Below are 16,891 nucleotides of genomic sequence, written 5' to 3' on the forward strand. Positions count from 1 at the left end.
AAGCTGAGTTCTACTTGGGCTCTGGGATGCCAAAACCAACTTGCCTTTGAGTTTCCAGCTCTACCCAACAGTGAGCCCAATCCAGAGGAAACTTTCATCATTATAATCTTTATTTTTGTCTTCAGTCAGTTTTCATTATCTGATTATCTCAAGGCACTGCATTAAATATACAGAATCTCTTGCCTCATGGACTGCAGTGCTGTTGGTTGCTTAGGTATTTCAAAGTTTTAGTAGCTTTTCTCATCATTGGTATTTTTCAAAGTAGCAGATTTCATTCTGGCTGGTGGGAAGATCTGATCATTTAACTATGTGCAGCACAGAGAAGGTTACCCTGCCCAGTGCTGAAGGCATTAAGGTAAAAGCTGCTTTTTTCTTCTTTGGCTGCTCTGAAAAGAGGAGCAAGATGAGGGTCTGTGGTCCATTGGGTTCTTGTGTCAAGGTGTAGGGCTGGCCAGAAGCAAGCAGAGACACGGATCCCGTGGTTCTGCCCACAGCCTTGTCAAGGCTTTGGAGAGGATGCCCCAGCAGCTCTGGATTCTGCAGTGTCAGCTCCCTGGAAGTGCAGGTAAGGATTGACACTGCAATTGGATGTTATGTCTGCAATTGGGATGTTCTGTATGAGGAAGTAAGAAAAAACATGTTTCAGCTCATCTGCAGAGTCCCATGGTCCTGCCTGTCTGAGTCGCTGCTCTGCATAGATGGCAACTTTTAGAAAAACAGGCAGGAGTTGGGATGGAAGAAGTTGAAAAGGCTGACCTAAGCAGGAGAAGATAATTTCAGGCATGAAAGCACAGCTGGGGCTGGAGGATGGAGAGCGTCACCCCTCCTGTGCTGTTGGTGACACAGATTTTGTACGAATGGAAATTTGCCTTAGCTCAAGGTGGAGCCTCAGAGCACAGTAATAGATTGCAGTGTCCTGAAGAGAGACTCCTGCTATTTCCAAGGGGGCTGTTTTATTTTTGTAGACCACCATAGAGAATCTGCCACTGTGGTACTTGCTATCCCCCGTGGTTTTATGTGCTTGCAGGATAAATGTCAGAGTATCTCCTGGGAACTGGCGGTACCAGAAGAAGTTCAGATTGGTGGCAGTCTCCTTAGTGCTGGACTGGCAAGGAAGAACCACTTGCTGTCCAGCTTTGACTAGCATCTCAGAGAAGAATTGCTGTGTGGGATCACCTCCAACAAGACCTGCAACACAGGCATAAATGTGTCTGCAGAGGAATTTGCTTCCTTCTCTCCCTTGCTCTGCATTTAAAATTGCCCCAATCTTTGCTGTCTTTCCAAAGAAATGGAAAGTTCAGATATCTACATCCATCCCCCTTCTATTTTTCTCTCTGACCTCATGATATTGTTGGTAGACGCCTCCAAATAACTTACTAAAAACCATGAGAGACAACAGGATGGACATGAATACACCCACCTGACTGGATTAGCAGGACACACGCTGGCACAGCCATGGTGAAGATCATTTTTCCCAGCTCAGGACTCCTTTTCCTTCACGAGACTCTCAACACACAGCAGAACACTCTTGGCAGCACAATGAAAAAGCACCACCCTGCAGAGAGAGTGCAGTGCATGTGTGACACAGTCACACCTACGTGGTATGGAGGGCTGGAAGGAGGCCCATACACCTTTTGCCTTTTCTTGTCTCCACAGCAGAGAGTGGACAGTCTCAGTGGCTTCCTGAACTTTTCCTTGGGCTTCCTTCTCTGTTCACAGCATTTACTGTGTGAGGTAACATCTCTGCCTCGCTGCAGAGTGTGTCTGCTTTTGTGTGCTCCTTGATGGTGAGAAGGCTTCTGAAAGCACAACAGCTCCTCAGAGCACTCAGAGCTCTGGAAACACAGGTGTCATGTTCTTTTCAAAGAGTTTTGGGTTTCTCTTAGTTTAGCCTGTGATATTTTGAGAGCAGTTGTTCAGTGCTTCTCAACACATGATGACTCAGGAGACAAGGGAGGATCTGATATTGATTGGTGGGGAAAGGGTGTTTTAAAGGGTGAATACATAAATTTCTAAAATAGGGTGATGGAGTCCTGGTTCCAATGGGTTGGCTTAGTGCTGTCTAGGGGAGAGCAAACTTAGGGCATGGTGAGGAGGAGGAATCTGCAGCCCAATCCACAGTGCAGTTCTTTACCTGTGCAAGGTATAAGGGCAGGACTTGGAGCTTTCACTGTGTGGGCACAGTGAAAAGGAAAGAGATGGGGACACAGACAGGAAGCAAAACCCTGGTGTGTGGATCTGGTGAGCAGAGAAGTGCCAAAGATCAGCTCCTGAGCAGCACCTCTCTCCCTCTCCAGCCTCCTGGCAAATCCTGAACTTTTGCTCTTTCTCATTTTGGTGCATACTCTGACTAAAATAGAAAGAGAGATCTTCACTGCTGGGCATCTGATTCTGCAGCAATGCACTTTTTATCAGCCAAGGCTGCAAGGTGAGGGTGGCCCTGTAATTTAAAGACCCTCACTGAAGTCTGCCCAGGTGGTGAACATCCCCTGCCCAAAGCAGCCGCTGTTCTTTGAGGACCCAGTGATGCCCATGTCTCAGTTTGGAAAGACAGGTGTCTGCTATGGAAGGCAAGAGCCTCCCCTGAAATGGAAAATGTAAACCCCCTCCCTCTGAATTGTCATAAATTTGAAATTAAGGGGGACTCTTAGGCAAAGATATGGAAGCAGGAATAACAGTTCTTAATTAGGAAAAGAAAATAAAAATAAAATAAACAATGCAGTAAAACAAACCAACACTGACAGAGTCAGAACACAGCCTGACACCCTGTGCTGGCAGCAGTCCCATTGGAATTGTGGCTGTAGCCCTCCTGCAGTGCCAGGGGTGGTTTTGCTGGGGCAGGGATTCTGTAGAAGGGTGGAGTTTTCCTCTGAAGGTCCAGTGGAAGAGGCAGCTGCTGCTCCTCTGGGAATGCAGTGGAAAGGCTGTGCTGGTGTTCCAGAATATCAGATTTTATCTGAGTAGGAATGCTTGGCTCCTCCCCTGGGCAGAGCATCTCCCAATGGGATGATGGAATTTTATCAGCCATGCAGGGACACTCAATAGCCCATTAACAACAGATGTCTCCCTGGAGGGAGGATGGCTCATGGAAGAAATAAGGAAAACTGCCCAATGAACAGAAGATAACTACCACACCTCTAACAGATGGCAAATAAAATACACATTGCTTGGCAATCTAGGACAGCCCAGAAGGTGCCCAGGCTCACTGGTCCCTGATGACCCAGGATCAGTGCAGGGTGCAGATGTTTGTGACAGACTGCCCAGCCAATCTGAGCACTTTGAAAGCTACAGTGAAAAGGAGCTGGTGCTTGTGGGAGGGCAGTAAGGTACTCGTGTTTCCCCCTTTGGACACAAGGGCAACGTCAGCAGCTGGGGAGGAGCAATCCCATGCATCAGTATGTGCTGGGAACTGCCCAGCTGTTAAACAGATTGGCAGGAAACAGACAGGGGGGTTCTGCTGGATACCATACTAACAGCGAGCCAGTAATACTCCCTTGCCTCCAAGAAGGAACTCATAAGGCAAACCCTATCCTTGTGTACTCTCTAGCACTTGGGACAAGAGCTGTGTCTTGTGCTGGTGAGGAACAGAGACAAGAGTTCCAGCTATGGAATTGCACTCCAAATACTCTCAGACCAAATTAAGCTAAGAATCCAAACTGTTATGAAGACATCCTTGTTGGGGCCTGAAATCAGTAGGAAAACTGAGCTTTGCAGGTGCAGGACGGAGATGGCTGAAGATCCAGCAGGCTGCATTTTAGTGCCTCTGCTGTGGGCAAATCTCTTCCAAGTTTGATCTGTTCAGCTGCACTGAATCTCCTGGTCCTGGCTGCTTTGTGGAACTTGTGGGCAGAGCAGCAGAGGGAGTCCCTGCTGTGAGCAGCAGTTCCCTTGTGAGGAGGGACACACAAACACACACGTGCTCACATGACTCACATCACTCATGCAAAAATCTGCATCCAAAGCCACTAGCAGAGATCTAGGATGCAGAGAAGTCCAGGTGAGAGAACACCTTCAGGAACATGCCAAACTGTGCACTCAACTGGGGACACCCTAGGGGCAGCCCCAACAGTGATGCTGGAGAATTCTGGAGAAGGGCAAGGCCCCAGGTGGGCTAATGGTGTTGTTTGAAGACTGCACAGAGGGAAGATTAACTGGGAGCTTTGAAAAAAATCTTTGTATTCAAGGAGTCAGTGATCATGGGTGATACATGTCTGCCCTATTGGGCTTTGCACTGAAGATTTGGGAAGGCCCTACAGTGCCCTGTGCCAGCCTGTGTGTGGGCATCATGGCAGAAATAACCTTACAGCATGTAAAGAGAAAATGTTTGTTTGTTTGTTTGTTTGTTTGTTTGTTTGTTTGTTTGTTTGTTTGTTTGTTTGTGGGTTTTTTTTGTTTTACAGAATATAAGGCACCAGGGTGTGGGAGGGAAGCAGAAGCTCTTTCTGGTTGGAGTCTGAGAGAGTGTCTTTGGAAAATCCACCAGGGTCTGTAAAATGCAGTATGAATGTAGGATTCCTAGCATCTGAAATGCAAGGCTTCATTCCTATCTATACTCCTGTTTTTATTCTGTGTTGCTAATACACCCCCTTTAGACATTTGCTACCAGACCTTTTTTTCTGAGATCAGGGCCGGACCATGCACCCCTTCTTGTTCCATAACACCTCCCTGATACAGAAGAGGAACAGACAAAACAAGCCACCAAAATTTTCCTGGTACAGTGTTAGGTGGTCAATCCCAGGAACCGGCCACTTCTTGCCAACAGGGCCATAAAGACCCCAAAAGAGTGGCCCAGACTGACATAGTTTGCCTGTTCTGGACTTGTCCAGCAGGTGATTTGAATCCTCTGCCCACACTGATGTGTTTTGATCCAGAAATGCTTGGGCCTCTCATCCTGTCACATTAAAAAAAAAAAAAAAAAAGGTTTACATACAGAAACCCAAATCCCAGTCCAGGGTATCGGCTGGAATGTTTTACATTCCAGATGAATTCTTCAGAAAATTATCACCTCCACAAGGTGCCTGCGCCAGTGCAGGGGCCGGTGTCGGTCCCAGTCCTAGTCCCATTGCCCGTATCAGTGCCGGTCCTGGTCCCGTTGCTGGTGCCGGTGCCGATGTCCATTGCCGGTGCTGATGTCCATTGCCAATGCCGGTCCCATTACTGGTGCCGATGTCCGTCGCCGGTGCCGGTGTGGGTGTCGATCCCATTGCCGGTGCCGATGTCCTCTGCCGGTGTCGGTTCTGCAGGCAGCGCCCCGGGAGCCCGACGGGCGGAGCGGCAGCGCCCCCTGCTGGCCCCGGCCGGCCCCGCCCGCGGCGGTTCGTGCCCGGCCTCAGCCCCGGCTCCTCTGGCCGTGGCGCCCAGCGCGCAGTAATACACGGCCGCGTCCCCGCGCCGGGGCCCAGCGAGCCACAGCGCGCTCGAACGCCGATCTGCCGACACCAACAGCTTTCCTGCACTGTCCGGCAGCTCTCTGAGCCCTTTGTGAGCGCTCACGAGGTGTTCGGGGCCTTTGTCCGGGAGCTGTCAGTACCAGTAGATCATTTCATTCGACTCTATATTGGAATGTGAGCAGGTGATGTTGATGCCGGTGCCTTCGGTGGTCTGCAGTGCTGGCTCCTGCTGTACCTGGGCTCTGACCAGAGCCACTGCAACGGGGAAAAGAACAATCACTTTTCTATAACAGAAAATGCCATTCAGGGGGAGATGGGAGAGGACGACAGATCAGGATGAACTTGGATATGATTATACTCTGATTATAAAGTATGGAGAGATAATTTCACTGAGAGTGGTTGTTTGAGGACAAGAATCTATGAGGGCTGTTTTGAGGAAAAATCTGAACGAAATTATAAAACTACACTACCTGTGAGGGACAGAGGGAGGAAGGGATGGATGGATGGATGGATGGATGGATGGATGGATGGATGGATGGATGGATGGATGGATGGATGGATGGATGGATGGATAGGATATAGAAGAAAAAGCAAACGTGGGAAGCAATGATTTACAGAGGAAAGAAAATACGAGGGCAGAGGAAGGGAGAGAGGGTAAACAAGAACCGAAAAGGAACAGGAGGGTAAGAGATTAATCTCGGGCTAGGGTCTCATTGCCTGCTGAATCGGACGTCCCGCGGCCGCCAATGCAACGCACCGAGCAGCAGCGCGGCCAGCGCCGCCAGCCCCGCGCCCCAACACCGCCGCATGCCGCCGCTCCTCCGGCCGAGCCTCGCTGTGGCCCTGAGCCCCGGCTCTGCTGCGGCCGGGACGCCTCCTCTGGGCCGCCGCCAGCTCCGCCCCGGGGCTGAGCCCTGCGCCGCTGCCGCTCGGGCTCTCGCCGAGTGCTGGCAGGGAACGGAGGGGAGGCGAGCGCGGGGGGTGCGAGGCGGCGCTCGCAGCTGCAGCCCAAGGGGACAGCGGGGTCGAGTGTGCAGACCGGGAGCCGTTTGTTCCGGAGAGCAGGGGACTGACAGATTATTTTCTCCCTTCTCCTCCACCATCTATTCCTTCCCGTTCCCCCTCCACTGGCACTGGGAATTTCAGATTTGTCCTTCGTGGCATGTGTTTGTAAGAACGGACGACGGGCACAGGAGTCAGAGGCCTCTGCTGGCCTTAAGAGCCCGGGCTTCCTGCCTGTCAAAGAGAGCATCTGTGCCGGCACAGATTGAAAAGGCACAAAAACACTCCTGCAATATCAGCAGGAGGAGGGGACAGAGATTCTGTGAGAGAAACAACTCTGCAGTCAGGAAAGTCAGTGAGGAAGGAGAGAGAGGAGCCGCTGCAGGCACCAGAGCACTGCTATTTCTGCAGCTTGTGATGAAGACCATGGTGAGGGAGGGTGTCCCCCTACAACCTATGAAGGTCTGTGGTGGAGCAGAAATCCATCCCATGCTAGATCCAAAGCCACAGCAGGTAGATGTGTCCTTAAGGAAGGTGTGACCCCATGGAAACCCCCACTGGAACAAGGTCCTGGCAGGACTGTGCCTCCATGGAGAGGAGGCCATTCTGGAGCTGATTTTCTGCCAGGACATGTAGACATACGGGGGACCAATTCTGGAGGCATCTCTTCCTGAAAGTCTGCCCTCCAAGGACCAGAGGAGAGAGGCAAGAGGAGAAGCAACCTGACATGGATTGGGTGGGAATGTATGCTCTCACTGATGCATTTCTGAGACAACACTGCCCCACCTTTGTAGGCAGACCAGAGGAAGCTCCTTTCTCCAGAACCCACACGGAGCCCTTTCTGAAGGGCCATGAGATACCATGGGAAAGACCCTGTTGACCTCCCTGCCTCACACAGACAACCTCAGTGTACACAGGAAGGTGTGGCCGGGGGGGGCTGTTTGCAGCCATGAGGAACTCAGCTGTACGCAGCCCGGGCTGAGAAGAGGGGCTGAGCATTGTCCGTTACGTCAAGTCGGAGCTATCGGTGCCGGTGTGGGTGCCGGTATCGGTGTGGGTGCTGAAGAGGGCGTCGATGCCGATGTCCATTGTCGGTGCCGGTGTGGATCCCGGTCTCCACTGCCGGTGTCGGTTTCGATGCCGGCAGAGCCCCGGCACCCCGGGCCGACAGGGGAGACGCGGCCCCGGCGGGCGGAGCGGCAGCGCCCCCTGCTGGCCCCGGCCGGCCCCGCCCGCGGCGGTTCGTGCCCGGCCGCAGCCCCGGCTCCTCTGGCCGTGGCCGCCAGCGCGCAGTAATACACGGCCGCGTCCCCGCGCCGGGGCCCAGCGAGCCACAACGCGCTCGATCGCCGATCTGCCGACACCGTCAGACTGCCCTCTGGCTCCAGAACGGGTTTTGTGCCTACGACAGCCATCACTATCAGCTGGGGTGCTTGGTGTGGGAATTGGCGATACCAGTGGGTAGAGTCGGCAGAAATTTTGGGGTGCTGGCAAGTGAGGTTCAGACTGGTGCCCTCGGTGGTCTCAACCCACGGCGTCTGCTGCACTTGGTCTGTGTCCGCAGCCACTGCTGGGAAAGGAGGGAGAAAGAACAAAGATGGTCAAAACCGTTTCATTCTGAGGTTTCTATTGCCAGACGGATACAGGAACAGTGGCCACGAGGCAAAGGCAGACTGGAAGGGAATGTGAGGAATTCGAAATTCCTGCATGCAGAAGTCAGGTCTGCTCCTGTACGGATGGATTGAGAAATGAAGACTTTAAGTCAAGAACAGAATTCTGTATTCAGAGCAAAAATTAAATGCTGGATGTATAGGGCAAGGTATAAGTGCATGGAAAAGCAGGAATAAATACATGCAAGCAGGAGTTACCAATGCCAACTATGAAGACTTGCTGGGATGAGAGATGACAGAGAGACTGGGAGAGAGAAGGAGTTGCGGAGAAGACAGGAAAATCCACGCCAGGCTTCCCGGGGAATACTCCAGCCCTAGCCATCGCCCGCATGGTGCCAAACCCCGCGCACCGAGCAGCAGCGCGGCCAGCGCCGCCAGCCCCGCGCCCCGACACCGCCGCATGCCGCCGCTCCGCCGGCCGAGCCTCGCTGTGTCCCTGAGCCCCGGCTCTGCTGCGGCCGGGCCGCCTCCTCTGGGCCGCCACCAGCTCCGCCCCGGGGCTGAGCCCTGCGCCGCTGCCGCTCGGGCTCTCGCCGAGTGCTGGCAGGGAACGGAGGGGAGGCGAGCGCGGGGTTGCGGGGCGGCGCTCGGCTCTCTGCACGTCGGAAGCGGCGGGGCCGGGCTGGGGGGCAGGGGATCGGGCTGGAATCGTGGAGCTCACGATTGACAGTCCCTGGGTTTCCTTCACTCCCATCATCTGTTTTCTCCCATCCTCCCATTTGCTGTTATGTGGGGAGTTCAGAATTGTCCTTCAGGGCACTGGAAAGAAATCCACACACACGGATACAAGACCTGGACATAAAGCCCCAGCCTTTCTCCACGTCCACGAAACCAATGTGATTCAGCTCAGGGGAGAGCAGCTGCGCACTGGCATGGAGGGACCTGTCTGTGTGTCCATGCGTCCGTGTGTCCATGTGTCCATGTGTCTGTATGTCTGTCTGTGTGTCAGCACTCCCAGCCATGCTGTGACACTCCCACCAGTTAAAACTACATTAAACTAAAAATCCAAACTTGGGTTAAACCATCATTATTGAAGCTGGCAAATGTTAGTAGCAGAGTATGATGTTTAGAGCAGTTGGAAAAGGAGGGCTCAGGAAGTAGAAACTGCATTTCAGCACTTCTTCCCTGGATAAATCTCCTGCAGGCTGCTGCAGCATTGTCCAATTACACTCTGGCTCCTTCTGATTCTGGGCAAATGCTGCTCTGTGATGCTCAGGTCAGAGCAGTGGAGAGTGTCTCCAGTGGGATCAACGCATTTCACTGGTTGAGTAAAACAATAGGACATAGACACACAGACACAGACACACAGAGGCACAGACACACACACAGGCTCCTGCACATCCCAGAGGATCCATGCACAAATTTGCGCTCCCACATAAATTCCTGGGCATCCGGTCTGAACACAAGCAACACAAACCAGTAGAACAGGCAAGGACACAATCAACCATGGACGCTGCTGAGGGAACCTGGGAAAACCTGCAGCGGGGCTGGAACCTTGTGGGGAAAGACAAGGAGTCAGTCAAGGACCTGGCAGGGTTTATGTACACACAGCCTGACCACAGAGTGAGATGCCCAGAGAGGCACGACTTGTTTCTTGAAGACAATTTTAATAGGGCTTGGTCAGAACCAGCAGCCCAATGGCGACACACAGGTAGGAAAAAAACAGTGAACATCAGGGTGAAGCTGAGGACGAAGAAGGGAGGGCATGTGTGGGAACAGATCCGTGTTGGGATGTGCTCTATGTGTGCACATCTCCGGACAGGAGTGTTCATGTAGATGTGCGTGCACAGTCTTGGGTGCAGGAGAAGGAATAGGAGTGACCATGCGTGTTTGCACATCAGTGGGGACATGGCAGAAAGGGAAGTGTCTGTACCTGGGTCCCCTTGGGAAATGTACTTTCACACATGTGTTCATAAATGCAGAACTATGAGATACTCTTTGGGTGTGTGCAAGCTCCAGAGAGTTTTTGTGATGCCGTGAAAACATCTATGTGCAGCAGGAGTTCTTTAATTCCTTCTTCTTCTGTGGTTGCTGCTTTATTCCCAGCAAGGCATCAGGGAGACTTAGGGATGTGATGGAAGTGAGGAGAAGCAATAGCAGTTGAAGTGAGGGCAATCCGGCCCGGAGTGTGCCGGCCTTTTCGCTGTCATTGGCGCTGTCGGTGGGGCGGGCTCGGGGCAGAGGAAGGAGCTGCGGAGCCGCGGCCCGGGAGGGCGGCGGGAGGAGCGGCAGCGCCCCCTGCTGGCCTCGGCCGGCCCCGCCCGCGGCGGTTCGTGCCCGGCCGCAGCCCCGGCTCCTCTGGCCGTGGCGCCCAGCGCGCAGTAATACACGGCCGCGTCCCCGCGCCGGGGCCCAGCGAGCCACAGCGCGCTCGAACGCCCGTCCTCCGACACCGACAGCTTTCCTGCTATGGCAGGCACATCCTTGGAACCTCCATAAGCGGTTGCAAGGAATTCTGGGCTTTGGCCCGGGAACTGACGGTAGAAATGGATGTATTCGTTGCTCCGTTTATTGGGATGTGAGCAGGTGATGTTGATGCCGGTGCCCTCGGTGATCTCCAGGAATGTCTCCTGCTGCACCTGGGCTCTAGCCACTGCCACTGCCGGGAAGAGAAAAAAGAAATCAGTTTTCTTTTACAGAAAAATCCATGCAAACGGAGAGTGGAGAGTACAACAGATCAGATCAAACTTGGATATATTCTAAATAAAAAAAATGGAGACATGATTTATCTGAGAGTGTTTAAGCACAAGATCTATGAGAGAAGTTTTGAGGGTAAATCAGAAGGAATTGTTAAAAACAGACTGGCAGAGCGGGATGGATGGATGGATGGATGGATGGATGGATGGATGGATGGATGGATGGATGGATGGATGGATGGATGGATGGACGGACAGGATATAGAAGAAAAAGACAACGTGGGAAGCAATGATTTAAAGAGGAAAAAAGATACGAGGGCAGAGAAGGAGAGAGAGGGTAAACAAGAACAGGAACGGAACAGAAGGGTAAGGGATAAATCTCGGGCTAGGGCAGGTCTCATTGCTCGCCGAACCGGACGTCCCGCCGCAGCCAATCCAACGCACCGAGCAACAGCGCGGCCAGCGCCGCCAGCCCCGCGCCCCGACACCGCCGCATGCCGCCGCTCCGCCGGCCGAGCCTCGCTGTGTCCCTGAGCCCCGGCTCTGCTGCGGCCGGGCCGCGTCCTCTGGGCCGCCGCCAGCTCCGCCCCGGGGCTGAGCCCTGCGCCGCTGCCGCTCGGGCTCTCGCCGAGTGCTGGCAGGGAACGCAGGGGAGGCGAGCGCGGGGGGTGCGGAGCGGCGCTCGGCTCTCTGCACGTCGGAAGCGGCGGGGCCGGGCTGGGGGGCAGGGGATCGGGCTGGGATCGTGGAGCTCACGATTGACAGTCCCTGGGTTTCCTTCACTCCCATCATCTGTTCCCTCACATCCTCCATTTGCTTTCATGTGGGGATTCCCGAATTGTCTTTCAGGCCACTGGGATGAAATCCACACAAACGGATACAGGACGTGGACATAAAGCCTCAGCCTTTCTCTGTGTCCACAAAACCAATGTGATGCAGCTCAGGGGAGAGCAGCTGTGCACTGGCCTGGAGAGACCTGTCCGTGTGTCTGTGTGTCCGTGTATCTGTGAGTGTGTACGCACTCCCAGCCATGCTGTGGCACACGCACCACCTCAAACTGCATTAAGCTAAAAATCCAAATTTAGGTGAAACCCTACTTATTGTGGCTGGCAGTTGGCAGTAGTAGGGAGTGATGTTCAGAGCAGCTGGATAAGAAGGATTTGAGAAGCATGGACAGCATTTCAGTGTCTCTTTTGTGGACAAATCTCCTGCAGGCTGCTGCAGCATTGATCATCTGCATCTATGATGCTTCTGATGCTGTGCAAATGCTGTTCTGTGATGCTCAGGGCAGAGCAGTGCAGAGCATCTCTAAGTGATCACTGCATTTCACTGGCTGAGTGAACACAATAGAGCACAGAAACACACACACAGACACACACACACACAGACACACAGAGACACACAGACACAGACACACACACACATACACCCACAGAGACACACAGACACCGACACACTCTCACAGACACACAAAGGCACACACAGGCTCACACCAGAGAACACAAGCACACACAAACCAGCAGCACAGGGAGGACACAATCAGTCATGGACACTGCTGAGGAAACCTGGGATCAACTGAAGCAGGGCTGGAGCCTTGTTGGGAAGGACAAGGAGTCAGGCACGGCCTTGGCATGGCTTCAGTACTAACAAGCTGAACAGAGGGTAAAATGTCCAGAGAATCACAAATTCTTTCCTGAGCACAATTTTAACAGGGCAAGGTTGGAACCAGCAGCCCAACGGTGACACACAGGGAAGAAAATGTCAGTGACTATCAGGGTGAGCTGGGGAGGGAAGAAAGATTGTTTGTGGAAATAGACTCGTGTTGGGATCTGCTCTATGTGTGCACATTCCTGGACAGGAGTGTTCACGTAAAATTGTGTGCAAAGACTTGAATGGATGAGCAGGAATAGGAGCTAGCATGCGTGTTTGCACATCAGTGGGAACATAGCAGAAGGAGAAGTGTCTGTGCCTGGGTCTCCTTTGCAAATGTCTGTTCACAAACCTCTTCATAAATGCAGAGCTATGAGTTACTCTTTGGATGTGTGCAAGCTCCAGAGTGTTTTTGTGGAACTGTGAACGCGTCAATGTGCAGGAAGAGTTCTTTACATGCTGCTTCTTCTACTCTGGTTGCTGCTTTATTCCAAGAAAGACACCAGGGAGGCTCAGGGATGTGATGGAAGTGAGGAGAAGCAATAGCAGTTGAAGTGAGGGCAATCCGGCCCGGAGTGTGCCGGCCTTTTCGCTGTCATTGGCGCTGTCGGTGGGGCGGGCTCGGGGCAGAGGAAGGAGCTGCGGAGCCGCGGCCCGGGAGGGCGGAGCGGCAGCGCCCCCTGCTGGCCCCGGCCGGCCCCGCCCGCGGCGGTTCGTGCCCGGCCGCAGCCCCGGCTCCTCTGGCCGTGGCCCCCAGCGCGCAGTAATACACGGCCGCGTCCCCGCGCCGGGGCCCAGCGAGCCACAGCGCGCTCGAACGCCCGTCCTCCGACACCGACAGCTTTCCTGCAATGGCCGGCACATCCTTGGAGCCACTAGCAGCGCTCACGAGGAGTTCGGGTCCTCGGCCAGGGAGCAGACGGTAGAAATGGATGTAATAGCCGCTCAGTTTATTTGGGTGTGAGCAGGTGATGTTGATGCCGGTGCCCTCGGTGATCTCCAGGAATGGCTCCTGCTGCACCTGGGTTCTGCCTGAAGTCACTGCCAGGGAAAGAAAATGCCTAGATTTCAAATTCTACTCTGCCACTCTGCACAGAACAAATCAAGCAGTAACAGTCAGAAAACTACAGAGATGATGAGAAAAACAGTACCGAGTGGATTTCAAGATTAGCAGGAATGGAAAAGTCCATTTCTGGTTTGTGGAGAGATGACTGCGGGAATGCCAGGAAGAATTGTGCAGTCAGTGGATAATGGGGGTATGTGGCAGAAAGGGCAAAAAGAAAACAAAAAAAGTTAGAAGGGACAAGGACTTTCTTCATAAATAATAAATAGGATAGGAATGAAATGCTTGTTCAATCTTGGACATAGAATAGAACCAAGAGATTTCTGCGGGACTACGGGATGGAGAAGGAATGATGAATGGGAGAACAGCTCTCGAGAAGAGTTCTGAGAATAAGCTAGTCACGACGGCAGCCTCCGCAGACCTGCGGGATGACCCCAGCGCAGACTCTACCCCTTTGCCACTCTCACGCACCGAGCAGCAGCGCGGCCAGTGCCGCCAGCCCCGCGCCCCGATACCGCCGCATGCCGCCGCTCCGCCGGCCGAGTCTCGCTGTAGCCCTGAGCCCCGGCTCTGCTGCGGCCGAGCCGCCTCCTCTGGGCCGCCGCCAGCTCCGCCCCGGGGCTGAGCCCTGCGCCGCTGCCGCTCGGGCTCTCGCCGAGTGCTGGCAGGGAACGGAGGGGAGGCGAGCGCGGGGGGTGCGGGGCGGCGCTCGGCTCTCTGCACGTCGGAAGCGGCGGGGTCGGGCTGGGGGGCAGGGGATCGGGCAGGGATCGTGGAGCTCACGATTGACGGCTCCTGGGTTTCCTTCTCTCCCATTGTCAGTTCCCTCTCTTTCTCCCTTTGCTCTCCTGTGGGGACTCCCGAATTGTCCTTTAGGACACTGGAAAGAAATCCACACACACGGATACAGGTCCAGGGCATAAAGCCACAGCCTTTCTCTGTGTCAATAAAACCAATGTGTTGCAGCTCAGTGGAGAGCAGGTGTGCACTGGCCTGCAGAGACCTGTCTGTGTGTCCATGTGACCATGGCTGTGTGTTTCTGTCTGGGTGTCCATGAGTTCTTATGTCTGTGTATGTGTCAGCACTCCAAGCCATGCTGTGCCACTCCTAAAATTTCAAACTGCATTAAACTAACAATCCAAATTTGGGTGAAACCATTCTTGTTGGGGCGGCAACTGGCAGAAGCAGAGCATGATGTTTAGAGCAGCTGGAAAAGGAGAGCTTAGGAAGCAGGGCCTGCATTTCAGTACCTCGTCCCTGGACAAATCTCCTGCAGACTGCTGTATCATTATTCAGCTGCACCCAGGCTCCTTCTGAGTCTGGAAATCAGCTGCATCCAGACTCCTTCTGAGTCTGACGACCCTTCCCTTCCTCTTTCTCTTACAAAATTATCCACATGACAAATGTCTCAGCAGAGTTGTTTTCTTCTGTGCTCCGTCCACTTTCGAGTGGAATACACTCACCAAAGACAATGGAACGGCTGAGGTGGTTAGCACCTTCTTTGCCTCAGTTTTGAAGAGTAGGATTGATTTTCATCATGACATCTGGCCTCCTGCTCTGGGAGAGAGGGAAGGCAAGCATGGAACCCCTGTAATCTAGGCGGAGGAAGTAAAGATTTGCTTAACCACTTAGAGGCTCACAGGACTTCGGGATTGGATGGGGTTGGTGCCAGGGAGACCTGGCAGTTGGGGCAAACGCCCAATAAGCAAGTGCTGAGAAGAGGGCTGGGGGAGGTCGGTGACTCCAAGTTGGAGCTGCCGTTACCGGTGCCGGTGTGGGTGCTGGTATTGGTCTTGGTCCCATAGGAGGTGCTCTTGTCGGTTCCGGTGCCGGCAGCGCCCCGGCAGCCCGGGCCGAGCGAGGTAAAGGCGGCCCCGGCGGGCGAAGCGGCAGCGCCCCCTGCTGGCCCCGGCCGGCCCCGCCCGCGGCGGTTCGTGCCCGGCCGCAGCCCCGGCTCCTCTGGCCGTGGCCCCCAGCGCGCAGTAATACACGGCCGCGTCCCCGCGCCGGGGCCCAGCGAGCCACAGCGCGCTCGAACGCCGATCTGCCGACACCGACAGCTTTCCTGCACTCTCCGGCAGCTCTTTGGAGTCTTTGTGAATGCTCACGAGGAGTTCGGGTCCTCGGCCAGGGAGCTGACGGTACCAGTAGATCAATTCGCTGCTCTGGATTTGGGGATGTGAGCAGGTGATGTTGATGCCGGTGCCCTCGGTGGTCTCCAGGGACGGCTGCTGCTGTACCTGGGCTCTGGCCACGGCCGCTGCCACGGAGAGAACAACAATCAGTTTCCGAGGGGGCAAATGACGCTCAGGCAAAGACCGAAGACGGCAGAGGAGGACAGATCAAAGGTAGTTGGGATATTCTGGGAATAAACAAAGGAGAGAATATTTCTCTGAAAGTAATAGCATGGGAATAGGAATGTACTATATTTTCTGGAAGTAAGAATGTGGGAGAAGTGTCAGACTGCTGAACGGGAGACTAGAATTAGGAAAAGAAATTGGCTAGAGTGCGTGGATGAGTAAATGTTGGATGAGTCCACGAATTGCTAAAGAAATGGAGTAGTAGAGCAGGGCAAGTAGGTGAAAACGGATTCATTGAGGAGAGGAGGGTTGAGGGCAGTGGGTGAAAAAGAAGCACGGAGGAGCAGGAGTGCCAGAGATAAATCCCGAGCCCAGTGCTTATCCCAGGCAGACCCAGCCCCTGCCTCCGCCACCTCCACCGCCAGCCCCGCGCACCGAGCAGCAGCGCGGCCAGCGCCGCCAGCCCCGCGCCCCGACACCGCCGCATGCCGCCGCTCCGCCGGCCGAGCCTCGCTGTGGCCCTGAGCCCCGGCTCTGCTGCGGCCGGGCCGCCTCCTCTGGGCCGCCGCCAGCTCCGCCCCGGGGCTGAGCCCTGCGCCGCTGCCGCTCGGGCTCTCGCCGAGTGCTGGCAGGGAACGGAGGGGAGGCGAGCGCGGGGGGTGCGGGGCGGCGCTCGGCTCTCTGCACGTCGGAAGCGGCGGGGCCGGGCTGGGGGGCAGGGGATGGGGCTGGGATGGTGGAGCTCACGATTGACGGCTCCTGGGTTTCCTTCGCTTCCATAATCTGTTCCCTCCCATCCTCCCTTTGCTGTCATGTGGGGACTCCCGAATTTTCCTTCTAGGCACTAGAAAAAAATCCACTCACACGGATACAGGACGTGGGCGTAAAGCCCCAACATTTCTCCGTGTTAATGAAACAAATCTCTTGCAGCTGAAGGGAGAGCAGCTGTGCAATTGCTTGGAGAGACCTGTCGGTGTGTCCATGTGTCCGTGTATCTGTGTTTAGTGCAGGTGGCAAAGGAGAGCTCTAGAAACAGGGACTGCATTTCAGTGCCACTTCCCTGGAGAGATCTCCTGCAGGCTGCTGCAGCATTGATCACCTGCATATAGGTTCCTTCTGAGTCTGGGCAAATGCTGCTCTGTGATGCTCAGGACAGAGCAGTGGAGAGTGCCATCATCGC

The 16,891-nt window shown here is 54.4% G+C and overlaps 1 protein-coding gene and 4 gene segments (V, D, J or C); all 5 read right to left on the bottom strand.

Annotated features, from left to right (window-relative positions):
- Positions 1-5,154: 5,154 nt before the first annotated feature.
- LOC115484749 (T cell receptor alpha variable 4-like) lies at positions 5,155-6,479 on the bottom strand. The segment is given in 2 exon segments: positions 5,155-5,645; positions 6,148-6,479. Coding segments are annotated over 2 exon segments (543 nt in total).
- A 923-nt stretch (positions 6,480-7,402) lies between these two features.
- LOC108963617 (uncharacterized) lies at positions 7,403-8,615 on the bottom strand. The gene is made up of 2 exons (XM_050985528.1): positions 8,413-8,615; positions 7,403-7,962 (listed from the first exon to the last, which is right to left on the bottom strand). The coding sequence occupies exons 1-2, from the start codon at positions 8,462-8,464 to the stop codon at positions 7,403-7,405; spliced, it is 612 nt and encodes a 203-aa protein (XP_050841485.1). The 5' UTR covers positions 8,465-8,615.
- A 1,510-nt stretch (positions 8,616-10,125) lies between these two features.
- Positions 10,126-11,298, bottom strand: LOC127060841 (T cell receptor alpha variable 4-like). The segment is given in 2 exon segments: positions 10,126-10,661; positions 11,143-11,298. Coding segments are annotated over 2 exon segments (588 nt in total).
- Positions 11,299-12,884: 1,586 nt separating this feature from the next.
- Positions 12,885-14,600, bottom strand: LOC108963616 (T cell receptor alpha variable 26-2-like). The segment is given in 2 exon segments: positions 12,885-13,389; positions 13,883-14,600. Coding segments are annotated over 2 exon segments (498 nt in total).
- Positions 14,601-14,765: 165 nt separating this feature from the next.
- On the bottom strand, positions 14,766-16,342 carry LOC115484748 (T cell receptor alpha variable 4-like). The segment is given in 2 exon segments: positions 14,766-15,671; positions 16,147-16,342. Coding segments are annotated over 2 exon segments (552 nt in total).
- Between the last annotated feature and the right edge of the window lie 549 nt (positions 16,343-16,891).

Source organism: Serinus canaria, chromosome 27 (assembly GCF_022539315.1).
Source record: "Serinus canaria isolate serCan28SL12 chromosome 27, serCan2020, whole genome shotgun sequence".
Lineage (NCBI taxonomy): Eukaryota > Metazoa > Chordata > Aves > Passeriformes > Fringillidae > Serinus > Serinus canaria.